The sequence below is a fragment of the Taudactylus pleione genome, unplaced genomic scaffold (assembly GCF_031769625.1).
Source record: "Taudactylus pleione unplaced genomic scaffold, aTauple2 ptg000737l, whole genome shotgun sequence".
Lineage (NCBI taxonomy): Eukaryota > Metazoa > Chordata > Amphibia > Anura > Myobatrachidae > Taudactylus > Taudactylus pleione.
The window spans coordinates 1,425,287-1,440,000 of NW_028285139.1; the positions used below are offsets into that span (position 1 = coordinate 1,425,287).

General features: G+C 43.6%; 1 protein-coding gene across 1 annotated transcript in view; it reads right to left on the reverse strand.

Annotated features, from left to right (window-relative positions):
- Positions 1-14,714, reverse strand: part of SNX6 (sorting nexin 6) — a 51,314-nt gene that overhangs the window by 1,810 nt on the left and 34,790 nt on the right. Inside the window, exons 7-13 of the mRNA XM_088457079.1 lie at positions 13,304-13,399; positions 13,064-13,169; positions 9,686-9,761; positions 8,178-8,217; positions 6,437-6,523; positions 5,416-5,575; positions 3,231-3,316 (exon numbers count right to left, since the gene is read on the reverse strand). Coding sequence (XP_088313205.1) covers positions 3,231-3,316; positions 5,416-5,575; positions 6,437-6,523; positions 8,178-8,217; positions 9,686-9,761; positions 13,064-13,169; positions 13,304-13,399 — 651 coding nt within the window. The remainder of the gene's footprint in view (positions 1-3,230; positions 3,317-5,415; positions 5,576-6,436; positions 6,524-8,177; positions 8,218-9,685; positions 9,762-13,063; positions 13,170-13,303; positions 13,400-14,714) is intronic.

Sequence of the window (14,714 nt, forward strand, 5' to 3'; positions counted from 1 at the left end):
TCTCTGCTTTTCGCTTCTAATTGAATACGGCCCATGGACGGCCATCTTCTGCTTTATCTGGATGGACACTACTTTAGACTTGTAGGTAAAGGAGTCTTCTCCAGAAGGTACGCCCTCACATTTTGAGGATGGACTCCCAGAGTTTTTTCCCCACAAGTCTAGCCTCAGATCCAGGAAAACCAGAGGCTTTACAGACCTCAATTGAGTCTCTTTTGGATGCTCGCGTGATTGTCCCAGTCCCGCCTGCACAGCAGTGCACCAGATATACACCAATCTTTTCTTGGTTCAAAAGCCAAACAGCTCTTTTCGCCCTAACCTCAACCTCAAATCCCTCAACCCATACCTCAGGGTACCTAAGTTTCAGATGGAGTCACTTCGCTCTATCCTGCTGACTTTGGAACAAGGGGACTTTATGGCCTCCCTGGATGTTTAGGATGCGTACTTACATGTGCCTGTCTGGGAAGCACCATCAGAGGTTCCTCAGTTGTGTGGTCAGGGCAGACCATTATCATTTTCGGGCCTTACCTTTTGCGTCTTCAAGAGCGCCAAGTCTTCACAAAGATTATGGCCATGATGGTGGCTTTCCTCAGGAACAAGGCAGTGCACAGTCTCACATATCTGGACAACTTACTCCTCTTGATTCAGTCTCCGGAAGACCTTCATCTCACAGTGGAGGTTCCTCAGTCACATGGCTGGATGATAAATTCTCAAGAGAGAATTCACCTGGGAGCTCTACACTTCCACCTCACCCTTCGGTCTCAGAGGATCCTATTGTCACATGAGGTGCTCCACTCTCTAGCTTGGTGGCTCCAGTCCGCAAACTTAGACAAAGGGTATCCCTTCTGGGTTCAGCAGACTAGGTCCTTCTCGTGACCGACACCAGTCTTCGAGGCTGGGTAGCGGTAACAGGTCAATACTTCTTCCAGGGCTGCTGGACAGCACAGGAAGCAAGGCTTTCTATCAATGTCCTGAAGCTCCGGGCCATTTACAGGGCTCTTTGCCAGGCAGAGTTTCTCCTTCACAATCCTGTCAAAGTACAGTCAGACAATGCAATGGCTGGCGCATAAATAAATCACCAGGGGGTACTCACAGCAGGAGTGCAGAACACTACCTTCCGGTGCTGTCAGCGGTTTCACATGCCCAGAGTCACATCCCCAAAGTCCAAAACTAGGAGGCTGACTTTCTAAGTCGCCAAGACGTACACGCGGGGGAATGGTCTCTGCACCCAGATGCGTTTCTCATGTTAGGAAGTCGTTTGGGGTAGTCCGAAGATAGACTGAATGGTGTCATGCCTCAATCACTAGCTGCCTCTCTATTGCTCACACACGAAAGGTCTGGGAGCTTTTCTTGTGGACGCTTTTATAGTTTTGTGGGAGTTTCCTCTCCTGTACTTGTTTCCTCAGATATCCATGATATCTCAGGTCCTGAAGCTCAAGATGGAAGAGGGCACAGTGGTTAGTCGCCAGACTGGCCCCATCGGACTTTGTACACCGATTTTCTGGCCCTGTCCGTAGACTCCCTATGGCCGAACCTGCTGTCGAAGTATCCATTTTCTCATCCGGACCTGGACTGCCTTGCTTTGAAGGGGTGGCTCTTAAAAGGTCCATCTTAAGAGCTATGGGCTTTTTGTCTCGGGTGATACATACCCTTCTTAATGACCGTAAAGCCTTCCTCCGCCAGGATTTACCATCGGGTATGGAAGATTTATTTTAGTTTGTGTTCTGCATGAGGTTTTAATCCTCAGTCCTTCCGTTTGGCTCGCATTTTGCAATTTCTTCAGGTTGGAATAGACCTGGGCCTTCGCCTTTCCGCTCTTAAGGTCCAAATTTCTGCCTTTTCAGTTATTTTCCAAAAGAAGAATGCTCTGACGCCAGATGTTCAAACTATCTTATAGTGTGTTCTCCACCCACAACCTCAGTTTAACCCTCTGGTGGCTACCTGGGACCTCTCCTTGGTACTTCAGGCCCTCCCCTTGGAGAGTGTCTTTAAAGTGAGCCACTGAAGGTGGACTGTCTTCCTTCTTGCCATTGCCTCTGCTCGTAGGATCTTGGACCTTGGTGCTTTATCCTTTCGGTCTCCATTCCTGGTCTTCCACCCTGACAGGGTAGTTCTACGTACACATTGATTACCAACCTAAGGTAGTTTCAGGTTTTCATATAAACCATGAGACTGTGGTTCCCTCTTTCTCCAGTATGGGATCTCACCTGGATCAGTCTTCCTTGGATGTGGTCCGAGCTCTTCGGATTTACGTATACCGGCTGCCAAGCAGACTTTGGCCCACTGGCTGCGCTTTACCATCGAACATGCTTATTCTCTCATAAACAGTCAGATTTCGGCTTCTGTGCGTGCCCATTCCACCAGGGCGCTCAGTGCTTCCTGGGCAGCCAAGCTTGGTGCATCAGCGGAACAGCTTTGCAAGGCTGCCACGTGTTCTTCATACCTTTATTCGGTTCTACCAATTTGACACCTTTGCCTCTCCAGATGCGAGTTTTGGTCAAAGGGTGTTAGGTGAAGCACAGGAGCATTCCATCCCTTGAGGGGACGGCTTTACGACATCCCACAGTCATTATCCCAGTGTACCCCTTGGCTGAATGGAAAAAAAGGGATTTTTGTCCTTACCTGTTAAATCCTTTTCCCCTAAGCCATGGGGGGGACACTGGGGTTGTGACTGTGGGTATGGAGTGGAGCAGCGGAGCCTGGGCAACAAACCGTTAATTTTTCTCTCCCAGCAGTATAAGGCTCTCTCCCCCCCTCAACCTAGCCACTGAGCACCGATAGGCCAGTTCAGTTAACAATCCCAAGGACAGGAAGTCAAGAAAGGAGTTTAAAATAGGGGAAAAAATGCCACACAGACCACACAAACACACACAAAGAGATCTCTGAGGAAGCAAGCAAGTAGCACCGTAAGCAGGAGCATCAGGGTGGACACCCATGGCTTCGGAGAAAAGGATTTAACAGGTAAGGACAAAAATCCCTTTTGTATTTAACTTCTCATATAAATTATAGCGCTGCAAAAAAAACCATTTAAAAAACCAACCACTTCTCTATTAATATAATTGGCAAAATGTCCTACTAGATAGAATCGCTGTCTCCATTTAGAAGAATTTCCAGAAATTTTCCATAACTGCAGTGATCAGGGTTTTAACAAAATTAAGAAACTACATAACAATGGGAGAATAGTGTTATGCAGAGCAGAAAAGTGACAAATGAATACATTTCATAAACTATACCTTGGCGTGCTTTAATTCCAGTTCAGCAAGCTCTACAAGGTTTTTACGAAAAGCAGCCACTCTTCTCGTTTTAAAGTCCATGAGTTCTAGAGAAAAAAAATATATAAATATACATGAAAAATTCATAATCCAAACTTTATAGTCATAGCTGCAAGATTTCTAAAGCAGTATTAATGGACACTTTACATCATATGAATAGCTGGACACTGACATACAATATAGGAAGGGCATAGGCAGCCTGACATTTTTAAGAAAAGGGTAGAATTCATAATTTAATAACCAGATTATCACTCCATAATAAATACACCCCCACACACACACACTGAAAAGGTATAAAAGCAAGATAAGGTTTGTGCAATGTGCAGTGTGTGATTGCTCAGATATTCAAACATGTTAAATACTTGGTCCTAATTGATTTTGTTTCTCTCAACCAGATGTTCAATTTTTCCACAGAATGTCCAACGCCTCCACCAGATGACGCATGGAGGAGGAAGCATCCCAAAAAAATACCCAAATTTATTTTTTCTAGAAGACTGAAGAAAGCATCAGCCCTTCTGAGAAGTCCTCCGAGCTGCCTGCTGTGATAATTAAACCTCATCTGTATGTGCAGATTACAGTATGTGCAATCACAAACTAGGAGCTAAACAGCTCATGTAAACATCCCACCTCCTGTAACAAGTATCTAGCTGGCAAGGAGATCAGGTGCAATAAGAGAAGTGGCCTGTTAGCTCATTCCCAACCTTGGGTTTACATCTACAGTGGCCAGGCTTTACCACCAGTTTATTATAATGAACACTGGTTGGATATGGCTGCAGTCCCATACTAAGAGGGCAGCTGTCAGTTACCACTTTGGATTCCAATAATTGGTCATTCTCACTTTCAGGTCCTGTCCACAGCACTCAAAGGGAATACTAGATTTTCAGCCCGGGAAGTAGTCAGCATCCCGGCGGTCAAAATACTGGCGCCAGAATCCTGACAGCAGTCGGAATCCTGGCACCAGAATCCCGACTAAGTATTAGGGTTAGGGGGACGGTTAGGGATATGCACTAGGGGTACGGTTAGGGTGCATGGAGGGAGGGTTGGGGTTAGGTTTGGCAAACTAACCTTATCCTGTCAGGATTCTGACAGTCAGCATCCCAACCACTGGGATCCCGTACCCAACCATATCAGCCCTTTGTTTATAGAGCATTGAAATATTACACAGTGCTGTACACTGAGGGGATTTTGACACATACAAAACATATAATGACCTGTAGCAGAGGGTAAAAATTACACTGTCCAAATGAGAGTTGTGTGGAACGCTTAATACATAGGGTAGTGGAATAACAATTGCAGATGCTGGCAGGGAAACAGCGTATGACCATTGTAAGGCATCGTCTTAATCAGCTGCCGATAATAAAGCAGTTACTGGTGGCTGGCATTTCTGGAAGCTGGTGATATTAAAGATGTACTGTTCATTGTAGAAATCTTGAGAGAGTCAAGTTGCTGGCAACTATGACTGTCCGTCACCATTTATAGCAACCAAACAACCTTCCTCATTTGTGCTTATCCACCAGCTTGGAGTAGCCGTATGCTACTCTTATTGCATTGTTTGAAATAAGTTTGAAACAATAAAAAATAAAAAAAAAAGGCGCACCACTTGCATCTTAGAAAAATAAATAAAAACAAACTAAAAAACACTGAGCACATGTCAAATGACTGATCCAGATTGTCTGCGTAAAAGTTTTGTACAAAAAAATTTGTATTTATTTATATTTTTAAATAAACATCCGGCCCACTTTTACTGCCAGTATCCTGAAAGAATCACAAAGGGTAATAAAGAATAGTGTTGCAACATTCACAAATTTAGTCCCCCTGATTTCATCAGACTAGAAAATAAAATGGATGGAAATTAAAAAGTCATTACTATTTAGTTAGATTATTTGCTTGTGTAATGCGCTTTAAAAATAGATATAATTTACCAAAATGTGCAAATGTTTTTCTAAAAAAAAAATATATATGAATGTGTTCTAATGTGCGGAAATATAAATCTATGATTCATTAAGGAAAGATGGTCGCTCCTTTAGTAAACAGATTTCATACTTTCAGATGCTTGCTTTAGTACAACAAATTTGGCTTTTCAGACTGACAAATCCCAATCATTAAAATGGTTATACAATAGATGATGCCAGTTTATCCAGTATACCTTGTTTTGCAGATTCGGATATTTTCTCAAACTTTTGACAGCACAATTGCTGAGTGGTTTCCGCTGATAACACATCCTTGTTTTTAGCCCTCGCTTTATCTAGTGCTTTATTGGCATTTTCATAATCTACCAAAGAGCGAGATCTTCTGTACAAGAGATCCTGGGGATGAGGACAGATCAGTCAATAGACATAGGTGTGACAGAGTATACATTGGTTTCTGATGTTTGAAACACCCGTTTTTGCACTGTTTTTGAACTATACCCAATTTCATTATAAAATTAAAACCAGCATACATGTGTACAGTTAGGAGTACGGTCTTGTCACCAGTGGGTTAAAATTGATTTCCACATGCCTTGCAGTTATAGTACCTGAGGCCCTGGCAAGTGGTTTGTACACAAACCTTACAGATTGTGTTTGTGTATCAGAGTGGCAAACAGACCTTCAATATAAGTCATGATGATGTCTGTAAAATTATGGGCCAAATACCAGATAGAACAAGATCATTCAAATAGCAGCTTTGTAAGAAAAAACTTTAGAATATATGAAGGAGTCTTCCCTCTGTTTAATAAGGACTCAGCTAAGACAGCAAGCCACACGTCATGCATCTGTGCTTAGTTCTTCTGTGATGTGATTGACCATCGATTCTGAGCATCATTTGATGACGGGTCCTCCTCAGATTTGCAGATATGAAGAACACATTTAAAAGCGGAGTATTAACATATAATTGATTCTTTTGACTTGCATGCTATTGTGTTAATATAAAACTTATATGCACCAATAAATTGTATTTCTGTATTGTAATATAATACTGAGTCTCAGAGTATATTTACTATTTGACATAGAATCATAAAAAGTGGCAAAGTGTTACAGGTCTGCACAGCCAATCCCATACGCAAGGTAGACAAACACCGTCAGATTTCATCATCTCCTGGCAATCTACTTTACTGTTCAATATTCACTTCTACTATACTACATTTACCAATAAGATTAATCATCATCAAAAAAAAAAATCTTATTTACCTTAGCAGCTTGTGATTCTCTTAAATAATATTTTAGGAGGTCGGAAAGCTTCAGGTCTTCATCAGCTGATACCCGGGCTTCAATTTTCTACAGGATATATGAAAATTTATACCCACTTGTTAGACATTGGTGTGAATAATAGTACATAAAAACACAAGAGCATCAGTATAACTCTCTGCATGAGTACCACTAAAATACACGTCACCATGACAGCCATTTTGTAACCCGAGCCAACCATGAGAATGCAGCCTACAAATTCAAGCATACTGGCTTAATTGGAAACAAATGGCTGCCACAATGGTCTGTTTTGAGATTAGTTACTTTAAGGAATAAATTAATATTGCTTACAGGAACCGATGAACAACAGTGATATTAGATCTGTTGACCAGCTTCCTCTACCATGACGCTTGGCAAGTTCGTATAAAGGGAAGCATAAACTACATAACAGGTCAAAAGGTGATACATTCTTGACTTAAAGTCTTAACTTGTTCAGGACTGCACACTGTATAAACATAGGGGGTCATTCAGACCCGCTCGCAAGCGGGTCGATGTTCCCCACTGCTCATGCGCACGACGGAGGGAGCTCTGTCGTGCGCATGCGCGAGACCAGGGGAGCGACGGGCTTTCCATCGCTCCGGGTCTCGCACCAAAGGGGGCGTGCTGTCAATGTTGATTGACAGCACGCCCCCTTTGGTGGGCGTGCCGGGGGCGTGCCTGCCAGATGGAGGCGTTTTTGGCTCCGATAGAGCCAAAATCACTCCAGGGCTTGTGGCAGGGAGACCCTACCGCAGGGTCTCCGTCGCAAGTCCGATGGTCGCGATGGTCAAGACCATCGCGACCATCTTTTAGGCCGCTCGCATATGCTGTGGGTGGTCACCCACAGCTATGCGAGCGGCCAGGAGGCCGCTCCATTTTCATGGAGGAGGGCCCTGATTCAGAGCGAGCGCTCTGGTCAGAGCGTTCAGCTCTGAATCAGGCCCATAATTTTTAGCTGGCAAATGGAAGTGCAGGCTGAAAATGTGGCTGCATAATCCTGTGTACCTGGCCTGTCAGAGCAAGGAGCCAGTGGATAAGCAGGAATATCTTGATTCAGTTGCTTTGCCCTCTAATCATTTTTGTATAACATTCAATGTGTAGGGGAAAGCAGTCAATTCTTTTATATCTGTGGGGTCCTAAAGGAGCACATAGAAGGTCCGCATTGTATATCCCTGCATGCTAAGATATTCATAAATATAAGATTCTAATGGGCAAGTAAGGCATTTAAAATGTAAAACACAGTTCCAGCCACTGAGTTGGTTGAAATGCAAAGCGCCTTAATAAAATGAGATTGTGTTATTTAGCAGCCAATAAATGAGCTGTTTATAGATCCAGATAACACTAGATTTTATTGTACTAAAAAGAAATGTTTAAATGATCAGCTTCCCATTGCAGCTCTATTGTGAATTACCTTCACCCTATGGATTCATGCAGTTAAAATTAAAGTGTACACCTATGTACCTGTAACCTATGCTGGTTCCAGGTTTCAAACTTTCTAAAAAGTTCATAGCTATGTATATAACATTCATGGAAGCTAAATGAGCCAGTTAGAGAAATGAGAACTATAAAGTTTCTCTCCAAGATCAATATTTGCCTATCTTGACATAGACCACCATACTATTGCAGAATATTAAGGAATTTATTGTGACAGCGTTGAAGTAAAACATAAATTTAATATAAGGTATAAAAAAACTGGAAAACATACGCGAGTTTTATCAAACAATTCCGACACTCTCAGGAAAAACCTAGAAAAAAACAAAAACAAAATTAAATTCACCAATACCCTATATATTGAAGGATGTTCTTCGTGATAAACAATAATTTAATGACTGAATAAGTAGGTGTAATACCTTAAATTAAAAATAAAACAGTTATTTGAACAGATTTGTGTAACTTTACCCCCAGGACATGTCCACACAACCAGGGTATACTTCTGTTGCACTGTTCACGTGGATAGAAATCAAGTATATAACACAGAATGGTGTCTGTATTAATTTCTCCTAGTCATCTCCATGCCATGAATATCATTACTGTCAATGAGGTCAGCATGAGGAGGATGGGGAGACTAGTGGGTTATAAACATGGTTTCCATTTTTTCCCAAAAGTGTTCAAAAAAATGCATTGATTCAGGCTCCTTCCCCTTTATACTTTAATTGGCTGAGACAACTCAACTTTTATTCAGTGCCCAATGAATTCGGGCGCTATCTTTTGTTATAGGCAACATCTCCACTTCTAAAAACAAGCACTTTAGTAAATATACCCCTAAGAGGTATCTTCACACACCAGAAGCTTTACTCCTCCCTACATGAAACACCTCTGCGGGGCTCAGCCACTGCCGTCGACTTCAGTGAAGGGTCTTCACCAGCAGATGTCCATGTAGAGGTAAGAGGCTCCAGGTCTATTAAACGTTGAGCCAAACATCTCCAAAACAAGAGGATTAAGTTTATCTTGTATTTAAACAACTTATTGATCAAACCGGACTGTCTGGTCCTCCTACAGTTACATATCAGACATATATCCAAATTCCTTAAGGAACACAGTTGAATTCTGAATTGGGAAAATGTTAATTCTGACTCCAACACAGAGAACGATTTTCTTAGAAGTTCTACTCCATACAGTCCAAAAGTGTGTCATCCTACCCCAGGAAAATATTTCTGTCTTGATGTCCTTGGTCAGAGTGGTTCTCAATATGTAATGGGTATCGATCCTTATGCCCTTCAGTCCTGTTTTATTTTTTATTTATTTTATTTGTTTCTTTATTGACAGTTGTCTCCAATGTCTTAGTAGTTTTGCTGTAAGGAATTTCTCCTCTCTGCACTCCTGTACCACCTAGTTAAAAAGACTGAGTTGTCCATCGGCCAATGGGGGTATAGAGGACGAGGAGCTGAAGTTTGTGTTTTTTTTTCTTTGGGGTGGGGGGGTTAAAGTCCCCAGGTTCCATGCACAGCAGCTATACTCCAGTGTGTCCAGTGCCCACCATGGAATCAGAGAGGAGGGTTTACCGGTAAGTACAAAAATCTTATTATCTTGTGTACTTTATTAATGTTCTTATAAATTAAGAGGTGGATTTAAAATAAATTCTAATCCATTCTAGTAAACATGATGGGAATTATAGTGCTCCAATTATAATGTAAACAGTACATTTATAACTAACAAATAGCTGAGAACTCCTGGAAATAATTTTACAATGCTGGTCAGCATGCCTATGCTTACTTGCATATGTCAGTGTTGTCCTGTGTTCCCAATGAGTACATTGAAGAGCCTATTCTATTGTAGTCATCGGCAACGCCTACAACAACAAAATTGGGGGGGGAATAGAATTTTAAACAAGATCTGTGGAAAACTATAAACTTAAAATGGTGACTCTTTAATGTGCTGGTACCTTCTTTACATAGATATTTCCTGTGGAACTTTAATAAATCATCACATTATTTGATCAACAGAAAGACTTTGAGATAATAGTAGTGTGCTATGCAACTGTACTGAGATACTTGTACTAGTTGTATTCTACGCTGCATACATAAGAGGATTTTTGGTACTTACCATTAAATCCATTTCTCATAATCCATCTGGGGAACACAGATACCTTGAGGTGTAAAGAGCTATGGGCCTGATTCAGAGCCGGACGCTCTGACCAGAGCGCTCGCTCTGAATCAGGGCCGGCCTACCTAAAATTGGTGCTTCCTCCTGGCCGCTCGCATAGGTGTGGGTGACCACCCACAGCTTATGCGAGCGTCCATGATGATGGTCGCGATGGTCAAGACCATCGCGACCATCGGGCTTGCGAAGAGACCCTTGCGGTAGGGTCTCATTGCCGAAAGCCCTGGAGTGATTTTGACTCTATCAGAGCCAAAATCACTCCCACTGACATCACTAGTGATGTCAGTGGGGCCGGACCCAGACGGTAGGCGTTACCATGGGAACGCCTCCGTCTGGGCAGCCACGCCCCCGGCACGCCCACCAAAGGAGGCGTGCTGTCAATCACCATCGACAGAACGCCCCCTTTGGTGCGAGACCCCGAGTGACGGCTTCCCCGTCGCTCGCCAGGTCTCACGCATGCGCACGACAGAGCAGCCTCCGTCGTGCGCATGCGCATTTGGGTACCATCAACCCGCTTGCGAGCGTCCTGCGCTCGCGAGCGGGTCTGAATGAGACCCTCTGTCCTGAAGTAGGCACTTCTGCAAACTAAATGCGTTTGTTGCTGGCTCCTCTCCTTCTACACCCCTCCATCATACTGGACTTCAATTATGACTGGCCGTGTAGAGTGACTGCAGCGTGAAGTAGCCGCCTGTGTAGGGCATATCTGGCAGCTCCTGGCGGTTTGGTGCTCGTCTGGGTCCCAGTCACCAGCTGATCCTTCTGGATACAGGCAACCCCTGTTGGTGGGAACAGACTGTGCCGTCTCCATGTGGTTCCAGGCTGCATAGGTCATGCAGGACCTAGAGGCCAAAGTAATAGGGGGAAGGGTGGACTGCTGCAAGACCAGTCTGAATTGTGGTTAGAGGGAGGAACTGCACTGTGTCGTACACAGCGCGGTCTGGGCACCTGTGGCCTGTACAAGGTGCCAAGATACCCCCATCTGGAAGCCTGGACAACTGGGGGTGGGAGCACTGCTAAGTGCTCTGACTCATCCCCAATCCTTGGAGCGCAGAGAACTCCAGTGTCAAAGAAAAGGAAATGAAAAAAAAAAAAACCTGCTGTATGAGCAGAATGAAATAACATGCCCTACCTCGTGGTCACTGAAAAAAAACTGAATCCAAGATGGTGGATGGGTTGCTGATTGGGAGGACACAGCAGCAAACAAATTTACTTTTCGGAAGTGCCTACTCTAGAAAAGCGCCCTCTATACTCAAGGTATCTCCGTGTCCCCCAGATCAAATGAATGAGAAGAAAAAAATAAAATAAATAATGCAACATTTCCTGCAGTAACATTGCAAAACATCACCACTGACATCAATGAAACTCAAGAAGATGTGTCACGTCATAACACAACATCTCCACTGGCTTTATAATCTACAGTATACTAATATTATAAGAACATTGTAAGTGTCGGTCTGTTCCATGTTGGCGCAAAAACTACTGAACTGATTTTCATGAAAGCTGCATCATTGTGTAGTGGAAACTCCCAAAAATAACCTGAACTTTGTTTCCTCTCGACCCACCAAGTTAAAGCTTAGCAATAACAAAAAGGAGAGTTATGGTAAAACTTGCCTTGGTTAACTCTCTTTCTTCGAAGTCCATAGGGTCCAAAGGGAGACATTGGGGTGTAGGTGGGACCTGGAGGACCGGACACCAACAGCAAAGCTTTTCAATCCCGGGATGCTCCGATCCTTCCCCCTATACCTCGCCCACAGACTGGGGGCACTTCAGTTTTGTGAACAAGCCCAAGGCAGGAGCAGGATAGGAGAGAAGGAAGACTGCTACACTGAGGAATCACTCTCAAACAGAGAAGGAAACAAGTGACCAGGAGAAGAAACCCATAGAAGCTAGGAGCGTCAGGGCGGGTGCCCTGTGGACACTATGGACTTCCACGAAAGAGTTAACCAAGGTAAGTTTTACCATAACTCTCCTTTTCTTCTTCAAGGTACATAGGGCTCCACAGGGAGACATTGGGGATGTCTCAAAGCAGTTGTTCAAGTGCGGGAACACTCCGGAGCTGATAGAACACTACGCCCGAAGGAAGCATCCTGAGAGGCAAATGTATCAAAGGCATAAACCCTAAAAAAGGTGTGGACAGAAGACCAGGTGGCCGCCTTGCATAGCTGTTCAGCTGAGGCGCCACACCGGGCTGCCCACGAGGGACCAACAGAGTGAGTAGAATGACCAGATACTGAAGCTGGTGAGATAGCCATGCGAATACTTCTGGCCAGAAGAAATAAATTAATTCACAAAATAAAAGCTTGGGCTGCTTAATGCAGCCTCCTGTTATAATGCTGGTCCAGCTCCTGCTGGATATCAACGAAACGGAGTTGCCCTCAGACGGTGGGCGGGGTATAAGGGGAAGGACCGGAGCTTTTTCATCCTGGGATTGAAAAGCTTTGCTGTTGGTGTGCGGTCCTCCAGGTCACACCTACACCTAATGTCTCCCTGTGGAGCCCTATGGATCCTGAAGAAAAAAACAACATTTATTGACATCATCAATGCAATAGATAGGTGTGGCACCATGCGCGTGGCCAGTAATTAATGGGGGGGGTGGGAAGAGGTGGTTTGGGTCCACGTTCACTTGTATAGGATAGGCTACATAGTCTGTGCACAGGGCACACAGTGACGTTGGTGAAGGTGCTGCTGCCACCTGTCTGTATAGTGCCACCGGTCACAAGGGGCACTCCCGCGACAGGGTCCCTATGCAAAGCGATACAACTAGAACACCTCAAATTAAAAAAAAAATTATCAGAAGCAATTTCATCGTGGGCGAAACTGCGAGCAACAGCTAGTACAGAATAAAGTTAAACACACACGAGTACACGTAGAGCAATACTGCCTCTAAAATGTATAAATTAAACTTCAAACTGGTTTCCAGGCTCATATAGAAAACACTATAAAATGGCACTTGTATAATGGCAACAAATTAGTTTCAAATAAGGGACTTGCATTTGTGGGATCTAGTCATCTTATCTGACTTTGCACTTGCGTCCTTCACTCTGTTGTGATATTCCACAAGAAATGTCCTCTCGTGGTCAAAGAAATCATCTACGTCCTGTACAGAAGTAGGAAAAGAAAGAAAACATTTAATTACAACCCTGTACAAGTATCCAAAAGTCCCATATAAAAGGAAACGCACTCTGAAGGAGACAACTGTTATGGTACAATCCTGACAACGGTCCACCTCACCTTGGTGCCCGAAACAATCACTCCATCAGCTGATTTCACAACACTTTTGAAAAAGTCTTCAAGTTTTTCTTTCTTGTTTTTCCCTCGGACACTTAACTGTAAAATACATTTAAAATGTTGTAGTTTCTTTCTAAATATAAGTACAGTTTAGTTCCCAAATAGCAACAAAATGAACACGGTTTATGGAATTTACAAAAGTTCAAGTGATACAGTACATTGCTGAGCGACAACAACTCGGTGATGTTGTAATGTTTAATAATTTGTTTTGGAATAATGGCCTCCTTGACTAGACATGCTAGTGTGCCAAAAACAGATCAGAGTCATCCTGTGTACTGTACAACTGCATTAACAGGCTACAGCGGAGCTGAGAGATGTGGCCCAGGGAGCGGTACAGCTGGAACTTGGCTGATTTTAGACCTGCATGTGTGGCCAAAATGAATAATAATCTTGTAGCTTAATCCTTAGGTCAAGCAGAAGGACCAGGACGTGTTTTAGGCTTATTTTGTTACGTTTAAAAAAATGTAGAGCTGATAGCTGAAAAAAATGCAAAAACATCTGTCACATCTGTCAGGAGATCTGTACGGCAGAGAGGGCAGATGGCAGGAACATCCAACATGTGGCCAGATTTACACAGGAAAAACATGGTCTAGTATGGATATATACAGTGTAGACAGGTAACAAGCACATAAATATGGCAACACAGCCAACTACATTAGTAACAGACAAAGGGGCTCATTCTGAGTCAGATGCAGCGGTTATCATGGGAGAGTCTTTTGTCGGTCACACAGCTTTATGCCAATATGGTTCCAAGCCCTTCCCTGCCCTGGCGTACATTCGTGCTTATGAATGTGCAAGGACTGAGATGCCCAATATTGAGTGCCTTTAGTTGCTGCAGTCTTGCTTGGTGTGTTTTTACTCACCACCAGTGGTCGCACCAACAAAACCTGCACCAGTCCTATGCTCAGTGCAGATTCTCCCTCTATAGGTATAGCCTTCAATGTGAGCGATTAAGTGTCATTGGGGCAGATGTATGAATCTCTGGAAAGTGATAAAGTGGAGAGTGATAAATGACCAGCCAATAAGCTCCTGACATGTTACAGGCTGTGTTTCAAAAATGACAATTGGGAGCTGATTGGCTGGTCGTTTATCACTCTGCACTTTATCACTTTTCAGAGCTTCATACATCTGCCCCATTGTATGCAAACACTATGCGCTAGTGAGACACTAATAACATACTTATAAGATGGACCATCTCTGTGCATCGGATAGCCACCTCCCAGTCATCGCCCAGGAGAGCCCAATATATTTTCAATAAACTTGTCCGTGTATGCGACTCAGAATTAGGAACAAAGGCCCTCATTCAGAGCCACTCGCTAGCGGCAGTACGCTCGTTCCGAGCGATGTTCGCACA